At 40.9% G+C, this 22,245-nt stretch overlaps 1 protein-coding gene across 3 annotated transcripts in view; it reads left to right on the plus strand.

Moving 5' to 3' along the window:
- F13A1 (coagulation factor XIII A chain) overlaps positions 1-21,742 on the plus strand; it is a 131,717-nt gene extending 109,975 nt beyond the window's left edge. For all 3 annotated transcript variants that reach the window (XM_042870183.1, XM_042870185.1, XM_042870184.1), the window contains 8 exons: positions 343-481; positions 5,819-5,922; positions 6,679-6,767; positions 8,182-8,335; positions 8,911-9,198; positions 13,168-13,328; positions 15,448-15,584; positions 19,628-21,742. In XM_042870183.1, coding sequence (XP_042726117.1) covers positions 343-481; positions 5,819-5,922; positions 6,679-6,767; positions 8,182-8,335; positions 8,911-9,198; positions 13,168-13,328; positions 15,448-15,584; positions 19,628-19,772 — 1,217 coding nt within the window. In that variant the 3' untranslated portion in view covers positions 19,773-21,742. The remainder of the gene's footprint in view (positions 1-342; positions 482-5,818; positions 5,923-6,678; positions 6,768-8,181; positions 8,336-8,910; positions 9,199-13,167; positions 13,329-15,447; positions 15,585-19,627) is intronic.
- The last annotated feature ends 503 nt before the right edge of the window (positions 21,743-22,245 follow it).

Below are 22,245 nucleotides of genomic sequence, written 5' to 3' on the forward strand. Positions count from 1 at the left end.
TATTTTGCATTCCATGGAACCTCAAAATTATTTTTCTTCATACCACATTTGATCTATTCCATCCAGATTTGGCCTGAAAAGCTGCCGTGTGGTCAGAATGCAAGAGTATTGGTAACTGGCCAATTAAGCAATTGTATCACTATATATCTTGAATGTTCAGTCAAATTTGGGAACCAAACAAAATGTTTAACATATTCTATATAAAGAAAGATAGGAGAAATTATTTGGGCTGATTTGTCTGAGTTTTCCCATTTTACTCCTATTATTAATATTTTCCTTTACTCATCATGTTATCCATGAACACAGTCCTCGTATTTCATTCCATTTCTATGTTTGACACAGTTCTGAGGTGCCTGGGGATACCTGCAAGACTCATTACCAATTATTCTTCTGCTCATGACAACAATGCCAATTTACAGTTGGACTTCTTTCTGGATGATGAAGGGCAGGTGGACAACAGATTGACCAAAGACTCTATTTGGTGAGTTTTCCTGGCAAATGACTTTAATATGCCAACTATATGCATAGTCAAAAACATAACAAGAAATGTATGTGTTTTATTTATTTCTCTTTTCAGTAAAGAATATTGCTAGCTTGCAGAAAACACAATGAACTGGTGATAGGATGATGAATTTGAAGTGCTTGTCATTTAAAGAGACAAGCTGTAGGAGATCTAAGAGATCACTACTAATGTTACCATTCAGTAGTGTACATTTCAGTGCGCTGAAGAAGAGTTGACATGTATTTGTACTCCTTAGGGCCAGGTTGGTTCCCAAAATGAGAGAAGGTGGTAGATTGGGCATTTCCATCAGTTTTGAGCCAAGTTCCAAGAGATACCTCAATATCTACGGAAAAGCAAACTTCTTGTTTTACTCCCACCTAATTCTTGTATTTGTAAGATGTTTTTTTATGTTTTGTACATGCAGTCAGTGTCATAAATGAGTGCTTTCCCAAATAATTCCTGTTTGGTTGAAAAAGAAGCAAGCCAAACTATTTTGCGTTACTGAAATGCTATCACGAGATTTATAAAAAGAAATGTTCCTGTGAACAAGAAATGGACTACGTATTATTTTAGAGAAGACAGTCCTCTACCTTTCTCCTCAAACTCTTGCTGTCTCCTTTCTGACAAGAGAAGTGTAGCACATATTGATTATATGCTCTCTTCAGTAAAAATTATGTGAGGGTTATCAGGCCTCAAGCCTTTCCTCCTCAGAGTGAAGCAGTGAATGTGACCTCTGTATATATTGCTATATTCAGGAGATACTTGTCTTATTCAGTGTTAATATACTTGATTTGTGTCAATGATACCTTCACCTCATCAGCATAGCTACTCATCAGCTTCTTTCATTAACAACTTAATCCCTGGAAGTCTTTATATTAAAACTTTAATAAATCCATTCTGTGGTGGATGAAATGACTGAACCTGTTGCAGTAACCTCCTTACGTAATTTCCATAATCTGTTACCAAGATGCAATTTAAGGAAAGCAATTAGGTTCATTTACATCTGAAGCCTGTATCATAACATCACAGACAATAGGAGAGGCTGCAAGGTACCTCTGGAAGTCATCCAGTCCAGCTCCCTGCTAAAAGCACAGTCAGCTACAGCTGAATTTGCTCTATCGCCTTCCCAGGGATCAAAGTGAGACTGCTAATTTGGTTGTTCCCTGAATGTTGCTGCTTCTCTGTCTTGAAGAGAAGGATCATATTTGCTTTCTTAAATTCCTCAGGAGCCTTCCTCTGCCACCAAGACCTTTCAAAGGCAAATGTGAGTGGCCTGACAGTATCAACAGCCAGCTCCCCTCACTGCTCATAGGTCCATCCCATCAGGTCCATTGGACTTCTGTGTGGCCACAGAATTTGTTCGCTGCCATGTTTCAGACTCTTCACCATCTTATCTCTTCTTCTACACTTCTCTTAAGCTGACCCATGAATCAACTCTCACTCAGTTTTGACATTTCCTTGTACTTTCCTATCTTCTCCTTTCCCAACTGTTTCCCATGGCTTCTGAAATCAGTTCCATATTTTTCCATTCTTTTAGGGCAGAGACAGATCATCTGAAGTCATCCTTGCTCTATTGAAATCCATACTCAACTTCACAACAGCATTTCCTCCTGCCCTCCTGCTTTTCTTTGGCTTGATTACTTTTTGAACTGCCTTGTTCATCCCTTTTATCCTCCTGATGCATTTATTAGTACATGGTGCACATCACCCTTTGGGCATAAGTTAATATATGTTCCATAGCTTTTTTATTTCTCCTCTGTGTCCTTTCTCTTCATTACTTTGTAACACTCCGTGGTAGCCCACATGCAGACTTTATATGGCTTGTGTCTTAACCTTGATTTTATTTTTTGAAGTCTTTTGTTACTTTCTGTTTTTTGTTTTGTTTTATTTGCTTTAAGAGGACAAGCTCAAGGTACTTATAATGATTTTTTAAATGTATTTCTCACTTTTATTTATAATCTCTTGCAAAGTGGTAACAAAGCTATTTTTCTTTGTTAATATATCATTTCTATTGCCTCGTACTGCTGAAGCTGATCTGTTTTCAGGTTTTAAATACCCTCAGACTTCAGGAATACTTGCAGCCTGGATTTTTAGTCCAATCAATCTCTGAGTGCGTGGCTCCTTGTGAATGCTATCTGACATTTATTTTTATTAAAGAGCTTTTTCCCCCTTGAGATAGGAAACAGCAACAACAACAAAACACGTAGACAAAATTACACAGACTTCGCAAAAAGTTATTTTTATAAAACTGGCCAGATTTGGGACCCATCAGTACTGCTTGTGTCCCCTTACTTTGTTCTCCTTGTCTTTCTTAATGATGATATAAAGACACTTAAAGAATACTGCTCTTGGATGGGAATCAAGACTACTCCTACTGTGAAGTCCAAGCAGAATGGTGTCAGTGCCTCAGCAGGACTTGCTTGGAGTCACCCATACCCATGTGGGTTCACCCGTGTTCTGTGAATTGAGCCCTTCCAAGACCTCTGCTCACCCATTCACTTCCTGCTCACTTTTCTCTCCGTGTTATCAGTGTCTCTCTCAAACTTCATGCCCAGGATTATTTGCTAATGGAAGAGCAGCAACTGTTTTCGGCATGTGCCTGCCTCACAAGCAATACCAAGTACCCTTCTTAAATTGTCTTCCAGGCATAATATCTACCTGGTCATCTTTTATTAATTTCCCCATTGCTTTGTTTAGTCTATTCGTAATTATCTCTGTAAATATTTAATGGTCACTACATTGATCTGTGTAGCCATTCTTGCTTTCTGTAATGTCTCAGGCTTGCTGTAGAATACAAGAAGTACAGATTCAATTTAAGAAATTGTGGCTGCAGAGCCAGCTCCTCAGTTGTGCTCACTTCTTCTAGAGCAAATTTTCTGCTGCATTTTGGAGAGGGAAACGTTCCCCTCATCCTCCTTTCCTTGACACTCGTGTGCCTTACAAACAACATATTTCTTTTCATTCACATTCAATGTCTTGATGTGCATTTGTTATTTGTGTGGCAGCAGACCTAGAGAAGTTGCTGTCCTGATGTGCTCAACACTACACAAATAAAAAACAGTGAGAAAAGTCCTGTCTCCTGGAGTGAACAGAGAAAAATAAGATGCCGCATTATCTAATTACGGATTCGAAGCAGAGCTGCCATTTCCCCGTTGTTATCCCTTCTTTGATTTTATCATCTTTCCCTCCTGCCTGCTTTTCAGATTATTCTTTTTCGGAACACAAAGTCAATGACACATCTGAGTTTGATTCAAAGTGGACTTTCAGGGTAGGTATTGTCTCTCTCAGCTTTCAAAAGCCCACCTGCCGTAAAGTGCTCCCCCATCCTCAGGTAGCCCTCAGGTGAGCTCTGTTAGCATGATTCAGCATTGACTACTCTCAGCAGCATCAAAAATTCTCTGAGTGTGCGTCATTTTCCTTGAATAATTCCTTTTTCTGTAGTGGTGCTTCATTAACACTCCTGACAAGTTTTACCCTGATCCAAGCTTTCATTTCCACTTTGAAACGTCTTGTTAGACAAGCCTCAGATCCTTCCGACTCTGCTATGTGGCTGGTTTTCACCTATTATTAATGAAATGGTCAGAGATTAACAGTCCCCATTCCTGTTGCTAATATCACTGTGTGTGCTAAGGGCTATATCAGCAGCTACGCTGATGTAATTTTATTCATTTCTGCTGTAGGATATGTATAATTTGAAAGCAAAACTGCCTCTTCTCTACTCTTTCTTTCTCTTTTTTTTTTCTTTTTCTTTCAGTAATGAAATTCAAATGCTTTGCTGTCTTTATGTACAACTCCCATCCTACATGGCCTTTCTTCTTTGCTTGTGCTCTCCCTGGGGCACAGGTAAGACTGCAGGAATAAAGTCACAAGATCCATCTTGCCTACTCGTTTGAAACTTCCAGTCCACATTGGGATGATGCTGTAGTATGAGGCCTGCCCCGAAAGTAATGCCTCCTATTTTATTATGTTGGCCCCTGACATCAGACGTAGATGTCAGTGATGTGACAGTAGAGGTTGGACCTATTCCGCAATATTGCATTATATTTTGCTGCCGTGTGACAGATGGCAGCAGAGTAGTAGTCTGACAAATTGATGTCTGACGTGGAAATGGATAGGAAGAGAAGATTTGGAATTGAATTCCTCCATGCAAAAAAAAAAGTAAAAAAAGAATGCACCCATTGACATTCATCAATGCTTGCTGAATGTTTATAGATACCAAACAGTGGACGTGAGCACAGTGAGGTAGTGGGTGGTGTGTTTCTGCAGGGGCAACAGTGAAAGACAAGGCACATTCTGGATGGCAATGCACAACTCACACCACAAAATGAAGAGCTCTTGTTCATCAGTGGTGAAAATGATCATCTAGTGGTGATGACTGTGTTGAAAAATAGTGGTTTGTAGCTGAGAATTCGTTCTACTAAATAGTGTGATTGTGCTCATTGTATCTGTTGTAGTTTCCATGGAAATAAACAGGAGGCATTACTTTTAGAGCAACCTATCTCTTTTTGCTGCACATCCAACTAAATAAAGGCATTTCAAGCCTAAGCACATAATCTTTCTGATAATTTCATCTTCCAGTGATACTGTCCTATCCCTAAGGCATCACCTGTTCTAGGAATGGTCATTAGTGGATTTCATGGAAAGTTGTACCTTCTTGTAGTGTAACCTCCCTCACTGGTCTGAGAGACAAGAAATTCCCAATAAAGATAGTCTTACAAAGCCTGTCTTTTTCTCAACCAACATGGAAACCAGCTGAGCATAATTTTTTCAGCCATGAAAACAAAGCTACACACTATATTCTTGAATTGATCCTGAAATAGAGGTACCAAAGCTTCAATTTTACTAGTTACAAAGCATACCAAGTTTCAGTGGCTTGAAGAAGATTCAAAGCTTGCATTTGTAGGCATATTAAATTGGAGATGTCTTCCACTGATGGAAAGGATTGTAGCCACCTTGAGGTCCATTTTTAAGGACATCAGACTGGAAAGAGATTGTAATGTGGGTAACTCTCCATATACCCCAACAGTCTACAAGCACTGGAATCTTTTCTCAGTTATATTTGCATTCAGCACACAGTAGAAGAATAAAATCTTCTTCAACTTGCAGGCAGAGATCTATAATGACAGACTGTGGCCTTCAGATGTTAACTAATAGTCATCAAACCAATAGACTTAAAATCTATTCTTTAAAAAGAGCAGACATTTTCACCCTGAATTGACAGGTGTTGTTATTGGAGTAATGACAAGTCACAGATTTATTGTGGTATTTCTGCTTCTTTCCAAGAATTTAGTATTCTGATCTCATCTTCTTTCTAAGGAACTATCATTGCTGGAATGAAGCTTGGATGACCAGACCCGATCTTCCTGTTGGTTTTGGAGGATGGCAGGCTGTTGATGGTACACCCCAAGAGACCAGTGATGGTAATACTGCTTGAAGTCTTCCTTAGCTCTCTTTGCAGTGCTTGAGGGTTGTTGTTTTTTTTTTTGTGATAAATGAATAGACTGTAGCTAAGCCAGTGTCAGCACTTGGACTGTGAAAACCCCCTACAGCAGATAACCACACTCATTTGTGCTCAGGGCCTTCTCCTGAGTTGTTCTGAGCTCCAAAATAAGTCCTTGTTTTAACACCGCTCATGGCATATGTGCACAAAATCCTGCATGAAGTTGGTCTTATGAGAAATGTAGTTCCACTGCCAAAGGATGGCTTCCAAATTTTTGAAGAACCTGTACAGGAGCCTGATCAAATGAATTCCCTTTCATTATGTATCAGCCATTCACTACAGCCCTTGTTAAACTGCCTGAGCTGCAGGCAGGAGAGAAAATGTGAAAAGTCACTGCTGTTTCTTCCCAGTCTTTAATTTTGCAATTCTTGAAAGACATTTTTCAGCAGATTTGCAGTGATATCTTTCTCAGTTTAGCTGATCTCTCCCGAAACTACCATATGCTTTAACCAAAACCAACCTTAACTGCATTTTCAACCAGTTGAGACATTCAGTGGGTTTCACGATACCATTAAGTTACCAAGTCATTAGGTAGTTTCATGCTTGAGTCTTTGTTTTTGGGGGGGACAGCACAGAAATGAAGCTTTGAAGTTCTCACTTAGGAGTCCTGGTAAGCTACTGAAAAGCTTCACCAAACCCAAGGATTGTTTGTATTTCTCTCCTCTTTTCCCCACAGGTATGTACAGGTGTGGCCCAGCATCAGTTCAAGCCATTAAGCATGGTCATGTTTGCTTCCAATTTGATGCTCCTTTTGTCTATGCTGAGGTATGTTCCTGAAAAATTTTTGTCCATTGAGCGTTATCTGTGGGACAGTAGCTGAGACAGAAGAAAGGGCTCCACTGCAGTTTGTAGATTAAGAAGTTATTTGGCATACTCACTGCATCAAAGACTAATCTCATTGTTATATTCTGGCATGCAAGCCTGTAGGTGTGATATGGCTCTAATAGGTGATATGGATTTCTCTCATCTCAGCTCACCAATATGGAAAGCAGAAAAAGTTGTTCAGATCAAATTTCAGTGTGTGGTCATCCAGATTCCAGCTATGCTGTCAAATGGGTCACCAGCTCTAGCTACTCATTCTTGTTAGCTGTGACCTCCTTCTCAGGTAGCCAGCAAATCTGGTTATGTTAAGGCTTCATTGCTTATTTCAGTCAAAATTAATGTTGTGATTTTAAAGACATCATGTTCCTTTGGGCTGCTTTGGGTCAGGGAGTGCTCACATGGGCAATCTGACTGACAGATCTGAGAAGGTTGCATCTCCATGAGGAACTAGGGAACCTGGCCCAGTGTTTTAACCTCTTACCCCACCAGAGTTGTGCCCAGGACTGCAGCAGCTGTAGAGCAAGTCTTGCTCAAATTGAGTTGTATATAGCTTAGCACAGAAGAGAATAAGTATATTTTATCTATAAAACACTCTCCTCTGGAATAAATCTTTTGATGTGAGGAATGTGTAATCCTGCTCCCCAAGTCTAAATGATATTTCTGTAGCTTACTCAGGTTTACTCTGACTGATGTTCTGGGGTTGCATATAGTAAAATGCATCTAGTAATTATTGTAGAGTATGTCTAATTTTAAACATGGTATTTCAGTGTAAATAGTAGGACTTCAAATCAGTGCAGGGAGAGTAGCCCCACAGAAAGAGATCTGGGGGTTCTGATTGACAGCAAACCAAATGTGAGCCAGCAGTGTGCCCTGGCAGCCCAAAGGGCCAATCATCCCTGGGGTGCATCTGGCCCAGCACTGCCACTGGGCAAAGGAAGGGGTTGTCCTGCTGTGCTCCATACTATGCTTTCACACCTCTAGCACTTGGGACAGATCTGAGTACCACAACATAAGGAGGGCATCAAACTGTTAGAGAGCATTCAAAGATGGTGAAGGGTCTGGAGGAAAAGGTGTATGAAGAGCGGCTAAGGTGCCTTGGTTTGTTCAGTCCAGAGCAGAGGAGGCTGAGGAGAGACCTCGTGGCAGCCTCGTTGGATTTGAATGTTGGATGGTCCTATGAGGAGCCAGGAGTATGGAGCCAGGAGCTGGACTTGATGATCCTTGTGGGCCCCTTCCAACTCAAGACATTCTCTGATTCTGTGATTCTATTATGTGATTGTTTTGAGAGGACTTACAATGGCTTCCTTTGCTCTCTTTACTTCCATATATCTCAATCCTTTCTCATTTGATTTTATAGGTGAATAGTGATGTTATTTACTCAAGAATGGGAAAAAATGGATCCCAAGTGATAGAAAAAATTGACACAACCCATATTGGGAAGCTGATTGTGACCAAGGGAGTTGGAAGTGATGATATGGTAGACATTACTGAGAACTACAAATTCCAAGAAGGTAACCTGAAAAAGAATGGGACCATGCCAACATAGGTTTGCCTGAATCAGATCTTGAACTGTGAACTTACAGACTTCTGGCACTTTTTCCACTACATGGAAAGCTGCCAACATGCCCTCTGGAACTCTCTCATATCTAGCTCCACCAGCCTTGCAGATGTCTTGATAGGAACACAAACTGTTTGCTACTAGAAATGCTTCATACTGAGTAAGCTGTGGTCGAAACAAAGAGCCATCATGAAATAACTTGAAGCATACAAAGCAATTCAAAGGTTTCTATACAGTTGTTTAGGCATTTCTTATCCAGGCCTGAGAAGGACACACGTTTGCAAAGAGTAAATCAGTGTAGCTTCATTACTATTAACTAAGCTATATTAATTTTTTGGGTATAGCTTCAGTCTTCAAGACCATCTCAAATGGAAGTTGTAAAGATTTAATATTAACTTAGCCACATGAAAGTTCACAGTTCTCATCCATTAATTTCAAGTGCCACGAATTGTGAAACACGCACTTCTGTGAGTGGGCTAATGCAGTATTCCTGATTCTCTTATTAATTTGATTTTCTTTTATTTTTAGGCTCAGCAGAAGAAAGACTGGCTTTGGAGACAGCTGTAATGTATGGTGTTAAAAAGCAAACTACACAACCGAGCACATATCAGCCACAAAAGGATGTTGAGATGGATCTCCAAGTGCAAAAGGCAGTTCTTGGCAGTGACTTTAAAGTCACTATAATATTCAGGAACAAGAGCCGCAACTCCTACACTGCTACTACATACCTTTCAGGCAACATAGTGTTTTATACTGGTGTCACAAAGAGTGAATTCAAGAAGCATTCTTTCAGTGCAAAACTGGATCCTCTTTCGTGTAAGAGTCGCGTGGTTGTTTTCAAACCTACTAACCTTATTTCTTTGTGTCATTAACTGTCATCAACATCTCTAACCATGGAGAGAGCCAATTCTAGTAGCTAAAACTAAGATACTCTACTGGGTATCAAGAAGCCCCGATTCCACGATCATTTAGAGCTGAGGCAGTTTTCTTCAGGCTGTTGCTCCCTGCATAATGCTCTCCTACACTGGGCTGCATGACTGATTGATTCCAAGTACAAATCTGGCTTTGGAGGATTGAGTGTTTCAGGCTTTGTGTATTTAAAGTGATCTAAAAAGTGCACCTATAGCTAGACTATGCTACTATGCAGCAGGGGCACTTTGTCAGCTGGGGATGCACTCTGAAGGTGACTTATCTTCCTTGTGTAGTGTTTGCTTTTCCCAGTGCTTTCTGGACTGTGGTGGGGAGATCATTCGTCCACCTGTTCATGAGAAAAATTGTTCTGAGCGTCCTAGCTCACACTGCTGAGGGCAGGAATTCGCACTTCCCAAAGTAGGGAAGAGGGATGTTCTCTTTTTTTTTATTTTGGTCTTAACTGGCCTATGTCCTTTCAGCCACAGCAGCCCCATTTGGAAAGCAGTCAGGAAGTGCTGAGGATCTGCCATTCTCCGGTGCTATGGAGCAAGCTGGTTGCATAGCCCTGGTTTCTCCAGCAGCAAGTGTCTGCCAATCACTTGTTTTTCTGACAGGCCTGTGTGCTTAGTTCAGTGAGTCCAGATCAGGAAAAGTAATGAAAACATGCTCTGAAGCAAGCTAAGTCTGAGTCTTAGACTCTTCTTGAGTTCCCTACTGAGACAGTAAGGAACAATGATTTTGCCTTCTTGATGCTGCTACTAGGCAAAAGCAATCTCTGCTGAGTACAGTGGGAGTGGCAGGATGTTGTAAGCCCAGAGGATGGATCTGATGCTTGATCACAGCAATTCTGGTTGACATCTGAGCATTCTCACCTGTCTTCTCTGTCTTGTCCCAGTTCAAGAGGCACTGTGAGTCTTCTCAAAGAGGCCAGGTTTCATTTCAATGAGAAACCTCTGCAGAATCACAGTTCCTACTGTGTCTTGAAGCAACCCTTATGCTTTCTTCCTCACTTTATTTATTTACTATTAATATTTACTAAAACTGCATATTTTGATTTGGAGCTGATTAATCTCCATAAACTAGGTGTCCATTTACAAGGATCTGCATTGTGAAAGTTATTGAAAATTCCACCTCCAGGCTATAACAGAGCTCTGACAGCTGTTTTCTAACTCCTCCAAATCATTTGCAAGGACTTTGGATATGGACTGCCTGGGTTGCACTGAATTGTTCTGATGTTCTGTTCATCAGAACCCATCAAAACACAGTGTGAGGTTTGAAATTTCAATGCATCAGTTATTAAATATTTGATCTGAAATACTGCAAAACTTCTGGAGATTTGGGTAAGCACGGTAAAAAGATCAATTTCAACTGCTTAGTCTAAATTCCACACCACTTCTCTAACAGGGAATTCAGCCATATCATAGGAGATCTGTAAATATCGATTATACTTCTTGCCTGTGCTTCGTGCTTGCTTTCAGGACTTACAGTGAAGTTAAGTTCTCTTGCACTAAAGGTATATATAAGTTATTATCACCCCAAATATGGCTTCTCTAGTGTTTTTTGAGGTTCGTCTATCTCCTCTGCTCAAGAAGTGAAATGAATAGGTAATGTTTTAAGCATCACTAAGCTTCATTGTTCATTTTTTCTAAGTAAATTGTTTCTGAAAAGCTTCTTGAAACTGCCTTGTAAGCTCTAAATTGACCGCTGGTGAGTGAGCACAGACTGGAGAAAGGCACCTAAGAGAATGGAACATGCATTTTCATTTTATTTTATGTGTATACAAAAAGTGTGTGTCCTTACTGCTGCCTCTGGCCAAGGCAACATGTTTTAAGGTATTACCACTTTTCAACATGGAAATTAGCTCACCATTTAACTACAGTCACCAGCTCGTAGAGCTCTTTGTCCAACAGCAGGTCAAAAAAAAAAAACCAAAACCCCCATAACTCTCACAAGTTATGTCTTCTCTGAAGGTACTACATAAAACCTGAACATAAAGCCTTTTGCCTTTTCCTTGGGAAAGAGTACACATGCAGGCAGGAATCATGTCTGAGCAGATGGGCAGTGTGAAGGGAGGCAGCACAATCGTTTGCAGCTTTGTGAGCACAGTCTGTCAGAGGTGTGTGGTAAAGGGATACCTCCTGAGGCCCTCAAGCATAATTTGTAGGCTTCATTCATGCCAGTAAGTGTATACGTATCTGGAGGTAATAAAACACTACAGTATAATAAAGAAGTGTCAAAAGCATTCTTCCAGACTGTGATATTAAAGGAATGAAGCAAACTAAGTATTCAAACAGGAAGTGAATGAATGCATGATTTTCAGGGTAATGATTAAAGGAATTGTGTGGGTTGAAAACATCTTTGAGGATTTGAATAGCTTAAACCTTTCAGAGCCTTCAAAGGTGCTCTGTATTCAGTTATATTTAGTTTTCTTCTTCCTTTTTCTTTTTTTTTTTTTTTTTTTTTTTTTTTTTTTTTTTTTTTTTATTTTTTTTTTTTTTGAAAGGCTGTAAGGCAGCTTGATTTTGTGTCTCCCTTGGCTTTCCCGGGTGCTGAAAGTGGTACTGGCAACTTACCAGCACAGCCAGTGCTAAGGAAATGGAAGTCTATTATTCTTTCTTTTCCCTGAAGTGATTAAATTTAAACAGAAAAATTCTTCTCTCCTTCCACTATAAAGCAAATTCTACTGAGATTGTAACTAATTTATTTATTTGTTTACTTATTTGTTTACCTTGCACGGATGAGAAATACCTTGCCTCATTTATAATTTACAATTTGGGGCATTATGGGAATTTCTTTTAAAAGAGATGCAAAGTGAGACGGAGCTGAGGAGAACATCAAGTAAATTTGAAGCTGGCCTGGTAAATCCAGCTCAGGTGGTTACCGAGGAAATTACTCTGAAACCAAATCAGGAACCTGGTTTTGATATGAGCAGATCACAAGTGTGAAAAGGGGTGAATGCGTTTAACCAATTGAGTTCAATTATCTCAGTGTACCATGTCACAAATGTGATACAAATGACGGATAACAATAATAATTATAGTTAGCAGATGGGAGATCTTGCTCTGTTTACTTGGGTTATACTGAACTTTTTTAAAGGCAAGATCTCCAGATCTATATATTCTGCTTGGTCAGTTAGCAGATCTGCCTGTCTACATCACATTCTCACACCACTGTTGGTCTGGGAATTGCAGTTCAATATGGTTACATTAATGATTCCCTGCATCTCAACCATCTAGCCCAGGGGGACTTGTTCCTTCCGATAATTATTGTCAGGAAGCACATGAAGGCTCTCTGGAGGGCATGCTGGAGACAGGAGGAGTCATTTGCTAAATGTTGCATGCAAGCCCATTACAGGACAAAGGCAGATACCCAGACATGTCCTGGGGAGCAGGCAGTCTCCCAGGTAGCCTGCAAACACCTAAACATCTGCTCTGGTGGCTTCCTTGGTGGCATCTCTCTGCAAGGAAGAGAAGCAGAGAAAGCTTGGGAATAAAGGGGAAAAGCAAAGATTTACAAGGGCAGCACTCAGGACTTGTTTTAACCTTTGTGTCCACCAGCTACTTACTGCCAATGTTGCTTCTCACTTATTTTGTGATAGTGTCTGGGAACCTTCAATAGTGTCCTGGGCCTGCGGTGACAGGCAGGGGCAGAAGCTATGCACAGACCCAGGCATTACCTCAAGGAGCTCACAACTTAAATGCAAAGAGAACAGAACATGAGAGCAAATAATGATGTGAAGGAAGAAAGGTAGTTCGGGCAATAGGAGAAAGTCATTCTTTGGTGCTGGGTTACCTTTCTCCAAGGTATTCATGTAACCATTGAACATGATGAGAGAGTTCAGATGCATTTTTTCTTTTCTGTTTCTCCCCTCAGCTAGTGCTTTCGATGTTATGATCACATCAGCCGAGTATCTCAGTGACCTGCTGGACCAGGCCTCTTTTCACTTCTTTGTGACAGCACGGATCAATGAAACAGGGAAGGTTCTGGCTATGCAGAAGGCAATGGTCCTGGAAATTCCCACCCTGAAAATCAAGGTATCTCAGGACTGTGAAGGAGATAAGTGATCATCATTGTGTGTGGGCTGTTTGTTGACTTCTGGGATAGTGAGCTGTGCATGTGTGCATGTTAAACCTCTGGTCTAACATGAACCTTATAAACAGCTACCCCTTGGAGTGTATGAGAATGTATATATCTGTTACATATTGCACTGAGCAGCCTACACTCAAGTCTGCATTAGCTGTAGAAGACAGCTAGAGTGATCTCAGCGGAGGAAGGAGAGGAAAAGATGTGAGAAAGCAGGAGAAGCTCAAAGGGTGAAAGAGAGATTATTTGCTCAAGTCACTCAAGTCTTCAAGTACTTCAAAAGTATTCTATTTAAAGCAGTGTGATACAGAGACCTCTTGCTGAAAAACAGAATAATGCTATTGCTAAGGTGAATTTGCTTGGAAAGTTTCTTCACTTTTTATGGAAGCTTCTTCCAAACATGGATGGGTGGTCGGTCTGCCTTTGGAATGGTACTTCCAAAGTAGTGCTTTGCTGCTGTTCTGTGAGGGTACTGTCAGTAGGGTTTTAAACATTTCTGCAGTTGGAGGCATGGTACATCTGAAACTAGAAGTGTAGTGACTGATAGGACATGGGCTCTATGCTGTATTGCAAAGACTGTTTCAGAAATGGTCTGATAAGAATATTACTATTTTCAAACTGAATTTTTTTTAAATTGAGTATTCCAGAGACAAGATAGACAAAATAGATATTTGAAGTAGTGTTTATCTAAAAAGTAGAGCTCTTTCAATTCAATATTTGAACAGAACATCTTACACAGGATCCTCTGTTTCAGCTTCAAAACATTTATCCTCCCTGCTCTTATGAACAAAGGATGATTAGTATATGGGATTTGCTGTTGCCCAATAACCACATCTTTTAGTAAAACTGAGTTTGTCTCCTCTCTACTTCTTTTTAATATGTAAATACAAGAAGAAAATTTAACAGCTGAATTTTTTTTAAAGTATGCTTGTATGTGCATGTATACGTATGTATTTTTTAGGAAAATTTGCTGTATTGCTTTTTTAAGAAACCTGAGGAAGCTATCTCCCTCGTTTTCGTCAGATTTCTTCATTGAACATGTTTGTCAAACTGGAGCTCTTAATGGGAAAGTAAAGGAGAAGAATGAAAAGCTTCTTTCTTTTCACATCTTTGGATACACCTTTGATCTTTCTCTGGTTGTCTAAGGAGACTGTCAGAGCTAACAGTAGAGGAAATTACATTTTATTCTAATTTAGCTTGACACCAGATTACAGAAGTAATCTTGGCAAATACAGGTCACAGTCTCAGTTACATGTGTGGGAATTCAGGACAATGTTTAATTCCCTCATGTATCAATGATCTTCAAACATCTAAATGGGCAATTGAAATAAGGAGGACATAAGTCCCTTAATTGGGCTAGAGCTTCTGAATATGCCACTTTTTTTTACAATTCAGGTGGCTAAATGCTAATCAAGCACTTAGCTGTAAGCGTCTCATCTGTTATCCCAGTCAATATATTGGTATTTGTCATGGAGTGATCCCTTAGACCAGAGTCTTTCCAACTTTTTATAACTGCCAGACTCCTTAACTATTTGCAGGAGGACCGCAGACTCCATCATAGCATTTTAGTTTTACTTAGAAGTTACTTCTTTTTCTTAGCTACCTTTCTCAAAGCCCTTTCAAATCTTTTGTGGACCCGCTAGCATCTACCAGTTGTAAAATGAAAATCCTGCTGGAGCCATGCACGTCAGGGCTGGCAGGGATCCTGGGGAGAGGGTAGAATAAGGGAGAATGCCTGTGTTTATCCAGTTTCTCCCCCACTTGGACCTCAGGTCCAGGACAGTGCAAGCAGATTTCTACTTTTCCTATAGAAATGAGGAATTTCTACCTGTTGATCCATCATGGGTAGAAAAAAAAATGGGTAGAAAAATCTGTAATGGTAGAGTCTATGGGCCCATCGAACTGATTTCCTCTGGCTAGACTCTCTCTGCTTTGTGTTCTTTTGCTACATGCTCCATTTCCCCCCTCTCTCTTTCCTTACAGGTACTGTGTATTTAACCCTACAGATTTCACTGTGGGGCATTTTACTGTTATGAGCTTGCAAAGCTTCATCCTTACTTTGTTCTGCAGACTAAAGGCGAGATGGTCGTTGATAGAGAAATGTCTGTGGTTGTGGAGTTCACCAACCCTCTGAAACAAACCCTGGAGAACGTCACACTCCGCCTTGAGGGCCCTGGTGTGCTGAGGACAATGAAAAAGGAGTTCAGGTATGGAAGCAAACACAATGGCCTCCTTCTTGCTCATGGGAGGCAGCTCACAAGAGACTCCTAACTAATGCAGTGCTGAGTAATTCAGACACTCTCTTTACTTTAAAAATCAGTACATAGGGGAGCTGTAGGTCTCAACCTGTAAGTCAGGAGTTACGTTGTCCTTTGTGCAAAGGGGGACTGTGATTACATTTCATCTGTTCAGCACCAGTGTTGGAGAACTGTGTTGTGGCTGGAGGTAGCTGCTAATGCAGATAAAGTTTACTCTTTCACTGCATTACAGAATTCTTAGTGCTTGACAATAGCACCTACAAGTCGCTATTACTGGAAGACAGATTTATCAGACACATGAGGTATTTACTGCCCCTCACTCGGTGTGTGCAAATCAACTCCAGTGGTGCTCTTCAAAAAGGGCTTTTCTTCACTCATGTTAGTCATGCTTATAGAAGATGTTCAGATATCTCAGATGATCTTTACAAACTTAATGTCAAGACACAAAATGTGTGCTGTTTGCAGTAGAGCCTGCTGAGATAGCTGTGGTGGGTACACAAGCAATTCTTCCTCAGCTGTGGAAAAGGAGAGGCTTCAGTGGCTTTCATTATACACAGTTGTGCTTCACACTGACATGGGAGTCCTTCTACATGAGCAAGTACTTTTCTGAACCCTCTTTCCATTTGAGTTCAGTGTTATAAGATTGTCATTAACCAGGTTCCAGGATATATAACTGGGATCCTTGGAATATTTTGCAGTCATTGCTTATTCTTGGACAACCTAAGTGATGCTATCTATCATTACCTGTGCCGATCATCTCCAGGTCTGTGCAAAAGGAGTTTGAAAAATTGCCTGTGCTTCAGCAGCTGCGTAATTTGTCAGTATTATCTGCAGCCAGTAGGGGAGGTCTGAGCCTGATGGCACCTGGGCCAGGGATAAAGAGATCAAAACCAGTCTCTAGAGTGGAGCTGGACAGAAAAATGGCTGTGAAAGGGCATCCTACTGTGCTTGCTTTGTGCACGTGGTATGTCACAGATGCTGCTGAACATGACTCAGCACAGTCCACAGGAGTTACACAAGTTGCAGCAGTAGCCCTCCTTGCTGCACAGCTGTTCCAGCCCCCCTGTCATTCTGCATCCTTTGTGTTCCAAGAGAGTGCAGTGGGCTGTTCTCACCTTCAAGGATGCAGAAGTTGTTGTCAGGTACATCAAAGGCACAGGAGTTAGGGAGAAGCATGACTCACAGAACAGACGTCATTTTCCCTGAAGTCACCATGTTTTCCCCTTTGCAGTAGTGCCCTTGGCATCATTTAAAAATGGAAATGGATCAGCTTAGTCATTTTAAAATCTGTGATTTAACTTCTCTTAGATGAATGAAGGCTGCAGGTTATACACACAGAGGACGGAGCAGGGAGCAGTTGTAGTTTATTTAAATAATAATCACATTTGCCTCCATGCATTCAGAGTGATAAATGGCTCCTGTGTGTGATGGCTCAGCATATTACACAGAACCATTCATCACTGAATTCTCTCTCAGGAAAATCGGATTGGGGTGGCTTTACTACACTTGCTAAGGGAATTAAACCTTTTCTGGGCCTTCCCTCTCCTTCCACTTTTTCCATATCCATCAGCAACTGTCACAAATGGGACTTGCCTTTAGCAATTGTTTGTGGGGATGAGACTTTTGACCTCAAGATATTTTTAACATAGCTTTTTTATATCATATTGGTCACTCCACAAAACTGATACGTGTGATCCAGTTAATACAACATTATTATAAGTATGAAGTCGGATGGGGGCTTCTCCCTTCGTTGTTCACGAGTCATATTTTGCTATTAGCTGAAGGCAGATGAAGAACATTACTTATGGAAAAGCCTTTGGCAGCAGCAGTGCCTACATGGGGCATAGTCGTTGCACAACAGATGAAAATTAACCAGACATTGATGGATATTATTAAAAGGATTTTAGCCAAGCACACATTCACACTAGCTTGTAAGTCACTTAGGTTGTTTCTACATATCAGAGCTCGGCTAGCATTAGCATTTGTAGAGGGAAGTAAGTTGTTTTATTAGTCGGACAGTGGAGAAACAGGAAAAAGTGGGTCTGGTTTCCCAACACAGCTGTTGTCTTCCTGCAAATATATGTACATATATATGCAGAGATAATAGCAGTATAAATCAGAGATGATAGCACTGTGTCTTCTCACTGGGGCACTGTGAAGAAGTGGTCTGAGAACCTTCATCCTCAGAGAATCTGTCCCCCATGTGCACATGAAAGTAGACCGAACCTTGCTGCACGGGAGTCTGGTATAATATCTTCATCACTCTCTGTACAGATCATCCCTTGCAGATCATTCACATAGCTTCCAAAATAAAAATAGCATTTAACCTTGTGCAGCAATTGAAGTCATCGCTTTATGATGCTGCCATTTTAGTGGGCATTTGATAAAGCAGCTGAGGGGAACAGAACATCTCTCATTAAGAACAAAGATAAAAAGAAGGAAGGCACTCACTAGAATCAGTCTGCATGTGCTCACACTAAAAATGTGAGCTTCCTCTACTGCTGCTTTTCTGAAACTGGGTACCTAAGACTGTGTGTGCAAAATGTAATGCAGTGTCGTGTAGAAATACCCAAGCTAACTGCTAAGGAGCTAGAATGGCTTATTCTAGCAGAGACAGACTTACACTAAAACAGTAATCAGGTGGGAGAATCCTCAGCTACCTCATTTAATGTTAGTAAGGTTTCTTGTCTTGTCACAACTTGTGCTAAGCCTGGGCAGCCAGACTATGCTGATTCTGGCACAGGACGTGACATCTGTATGGGAACTGTTGAGTCACGGCCGAACAACTGCTGGATCGCCTGAGGCAAGGACTGAGCTATGGCAGCACAGGTGAAGGCAATTCAGCTGTGTGACCGGAAGGGGTGAAGCCTGGTTGCACCTCTCCTAGATCCCATTTGAGGGCTGAATGCCACCTAGGGAAGGGTCTCTTTCTGGAGATCCTTCCTCTGTGGAGTCTTTCCTGCAAACCTAGATCTTCAGATGCAGGTGGGCATTCCTTCCCTGTCTGTTTCTTTTCCCATTTTTACCACAATACTATTTCCAGCTATAGCACCAACTGTAACATCTAATAGCTAAATCCTACCAGATGAGAGTTTGCAACGCTGACTAAAGTTTAAGCTTGCTTTATTCAGCTATTTACAGAGTACCATACCCATGTGAGATGTGGATGCTGTCTCAATTCATAGTCTTCTTAATGCCAAGAAAAATAACTTTCATTTTCATAAAATAGTCCTCACTCTGCCACCTCCTCCTTTGGTTCCCTTAACACAGCTATATCTTGACATCCCCCTAACATAATCAATCAATATCAGCCTTCAGAATCTGTACACAGAAGGTAGTGAAGGAATTGAGAAAATGCGTATCAATTTTCAGGGCTCTCTGTGCATGTTAATTGAAAATCAGAAGCAGTGCAGAATATGTTTGGTTTATGCTATGGGTTATGAGTAGTCACACATAACATAAAAGAGTAAAAGTAACAGCAGGACTCCAAAAAATGCTGTCATCCGAAATGTGGCTTAGTGAGGGGATCTCCCAATGTTACATCTGTGACAGAGGGTCTCAGCAGCTCATCAGTGCTCTGCCAGGCTCTCATGGGAATAGCCAGAGGTTACTTAACTGTTTAATGAATCACTGAATGTGGCCTACAGTACACATGTGAAAAGGAAATACAGAGTGGAAAAAATACATGTTGGCTATAAAAAAGTTCATTCTGAAAGCAGTCATGAGAGGAAGTGGCAGGAGACAAAGGAAACCTGATTCATTTTGGAAATTTAGAATCAGCCTCGAGGAAGGGCTCAAAAAGGTTTTGACAGAGCTAGTGCTGAGAGGAATGGGAAGTGGAGGAAATAATTTGTAGGACACTTAAGAGAATGGGTGAAACATAAAAAGATCAAGACATGTTATACTGTCCACCTTCCGTTTCTCTGGTTCTTGATCAGGTTGAGAGTGTTGTGTGACTGATGACTATACTGTTACTTTTTTTTTCCCTACAGGCAAATCCCAGCAATGTCTACCTTGATCTGGGAAGTGAAATGTATCCCAAAACGACCAGGGTTACGAAAGCTGATTGCAAGCCTGAATTGTGATGCTTTGAGGCACGTGTATGGTGAGCTGAATATCCAGATTCAGAAACCATGAGGCAAGATGCCATCTTCATCCTTTCATTTTGTTCTCATGTTTCAAAATACCACATTAGAGGAGGAAAAAGAGACGGTGGTAGAAGTCTGCTTTTTTGTTATTTTTATCGTCCTTGGTTTCACTAGATTCAGTAAGGAAAAGTAAATGGCGACACAGGGGATAGCATAAAAAGAAATCTGTATGGTGAATGATTCAAAATTAGATACACGTAATCAAAGGCAATTCTAGGCCATATTATTGCTGTAGTTCACTTGTATTTATGGTCTTTTGCAGTAGTGCTGCAAGGGAATCTGAAAGGCTCCATTCACCAAAGTAGTCTGAACTTTAGTTTTAATTAAGGCCTGATATTTCACTGAAAAGAAAAAAGGAAGAACCCAGTGTTATAAATTCTTAGAGTGAATTACACAACCTTATGGTAGATCGTTCAGGCTGCAATAAAAACAGGTATTTCTAGCTAACAGGACTGCTTTATCTTACAGTGTTATAATTTTAGTTAATGGAGAGCACGTTTTGCTGGAAGCACTTATTAAGGTGTGGTATCTCCCAAATATTCCCAGCTCTCACTTCTCACTTGCCACTTCACTGTGCTTTTTCTCCTGTTTTTTTTTTTCTTTTTTTCATGTGTTTATGCACCCATTCATAGTCACTCTTTTGCTTCTTACTATTCCTTTTGTTTGATTGATTGAAAATTCATAGCTTTTCATGCTGCTTCTCGGAGTTTGTCACACCAATCTTGCATTTTCTGGTCACATCTCTTGCATATGGTATGTTCTCCATTCTTTTCTGCCTCTTCTTCTCTCCCCATTTCTCGTGTGTGTATGTTCTGGGGAGCTCACTGCCCAAAGCATTCCAGGCTCTGCCACCTGGCAGATGGGGCAAAGGAAAGTGGAGTGAGGAGTAGCCAGTCCACAAACCTCACAAACATCCCATGTGAACTGTGCCCAAGAGTCCCCAAGAAATCATGGCCTGGGAAGGCTGAGGGACAGAAGCTCAGCTTACAGGGCTAAACATGCATCCTGACACTCAAAAACTCTGCAAGCTGGTCAGTTTACTGCCTTGCTTGCAGCATGTTCCTCTGTGGGTGCAATGATGCCTCCTAAGGCCTTGATCTTCCCCTGAAGTCTTTCTAGCCTGAAGAGTGCTCTGAGTCTGTGGTTCACACTCCGCTTTGTAGAATCATTCTGAGCTGTGGACTCCCACGTGGTAGGGAAGCAAGCTGTGTGTGTGTGTGGTAACTTCTCATCCCTCCTGAACTCTTTCTCAGGACCTTTTTCCTTGTGAGGCAAAAATGCACATGCTGCAGTCCCATACCCAGCTGTGGCCACTCTCTGCTAGCCACAGTGGTAAAAGTATATCCCATATGCAAGGCACAGGTGAGATAAGTGTTTCCCAAGAGGTTAAAAGGAACCTCATGCTCATAAAACACTGTGGCTTTACTGTGCCAAGTCATTGTGTGGTCTCATTAGTGAGAGAGCAGGGGAGACAGTTTACCTTCTGCTTCCCTTCTTGCTGCATATGGCTTCCTGCAAAACTGGTGACCAGTTGTTAAAAATAAGTAAGCCCAGGAGGGGAGAAATGCAGGTTGCCCTTTTGCTGAAGTATGTGGAGCAAAGCAGAGATTCACACCACCTCACCTGTTCAGTGAATAACCATGGATTCAGGAACACCAAACCCTTTGGAGCTTTTGCTTCAGACATGGTAACACTTTGTACAGCTTATGGGGACTGCACTGTGTACTCTGCAATGTCAAAATCCCCTGGAGAAGTCCTCTGGGGCACAAGGGACAGAACAGTATGTTGTAAATGCACAGTGACCATCTCCGTTAAGTGATTCAGCAGTTTTAATGGAGTGTACATCATCTAATACAATTATCCACTTTTTGCTCTTGTCTATAAACCTGCTTTCCATGCTAATCTTTTATTACTACAATGTAATAGGAATTTACAATAAAGTATATCTGATTGCACTCACATTGTGTGTCCTATATTTTGATCAATTGCTTCTTCTATGTTGCAGCACTACAGACACCACTTGCTGCATCTTAAGTAAAGCTGAAAAATTTGCCATACTGATAAAGGTGCCTTCTAGTACTGAGGAAGAAGTCTTGCCTTTATTTCAGAGAAAAAAAAAAAAGGGGGGGGGGAAACACATTTACTTACAAAGAAAAACAAAAGCAAACAGTCAAACAGCCTAACTGTCTACCTAATGTGTTGGAGAAGGTGAGCACATAGCTGTGCTAGCAAAGAGAATCACTGGTTTCTCCTGGAAATTGCTTTCATATGTCAGAGCCCATTAAGAGACCTATGTTCTCCTAATGAAATCTTACCTGCATCCCACTCCTGTAGTGTCTTTCTCTCAGGTAAATATTCTAAGGCATTTTACTATCACCCATTAAACTGAGTTGTAATCACTGAGAAGTAGGAAATAATTTACTAGATACTTTGCAGAGGGATGTATGGGAGCAAAGAGAAGT

This window comes from Lagopus leucura, unplaced genomic scaffold (genome assembly GCF_019238085.1).
Source record: "Lagopus leucura isolate 7727_CA_CO unplaced genomic scaffold, USGS_WTPT01 Super-Scaffold_100002, whole genome shotgun sequence".
NCBI lineage: Eukaryota > Metazoa > Chordata > Aves > Galliformes > Phasianidae > Lagopus > Lagopus leucura.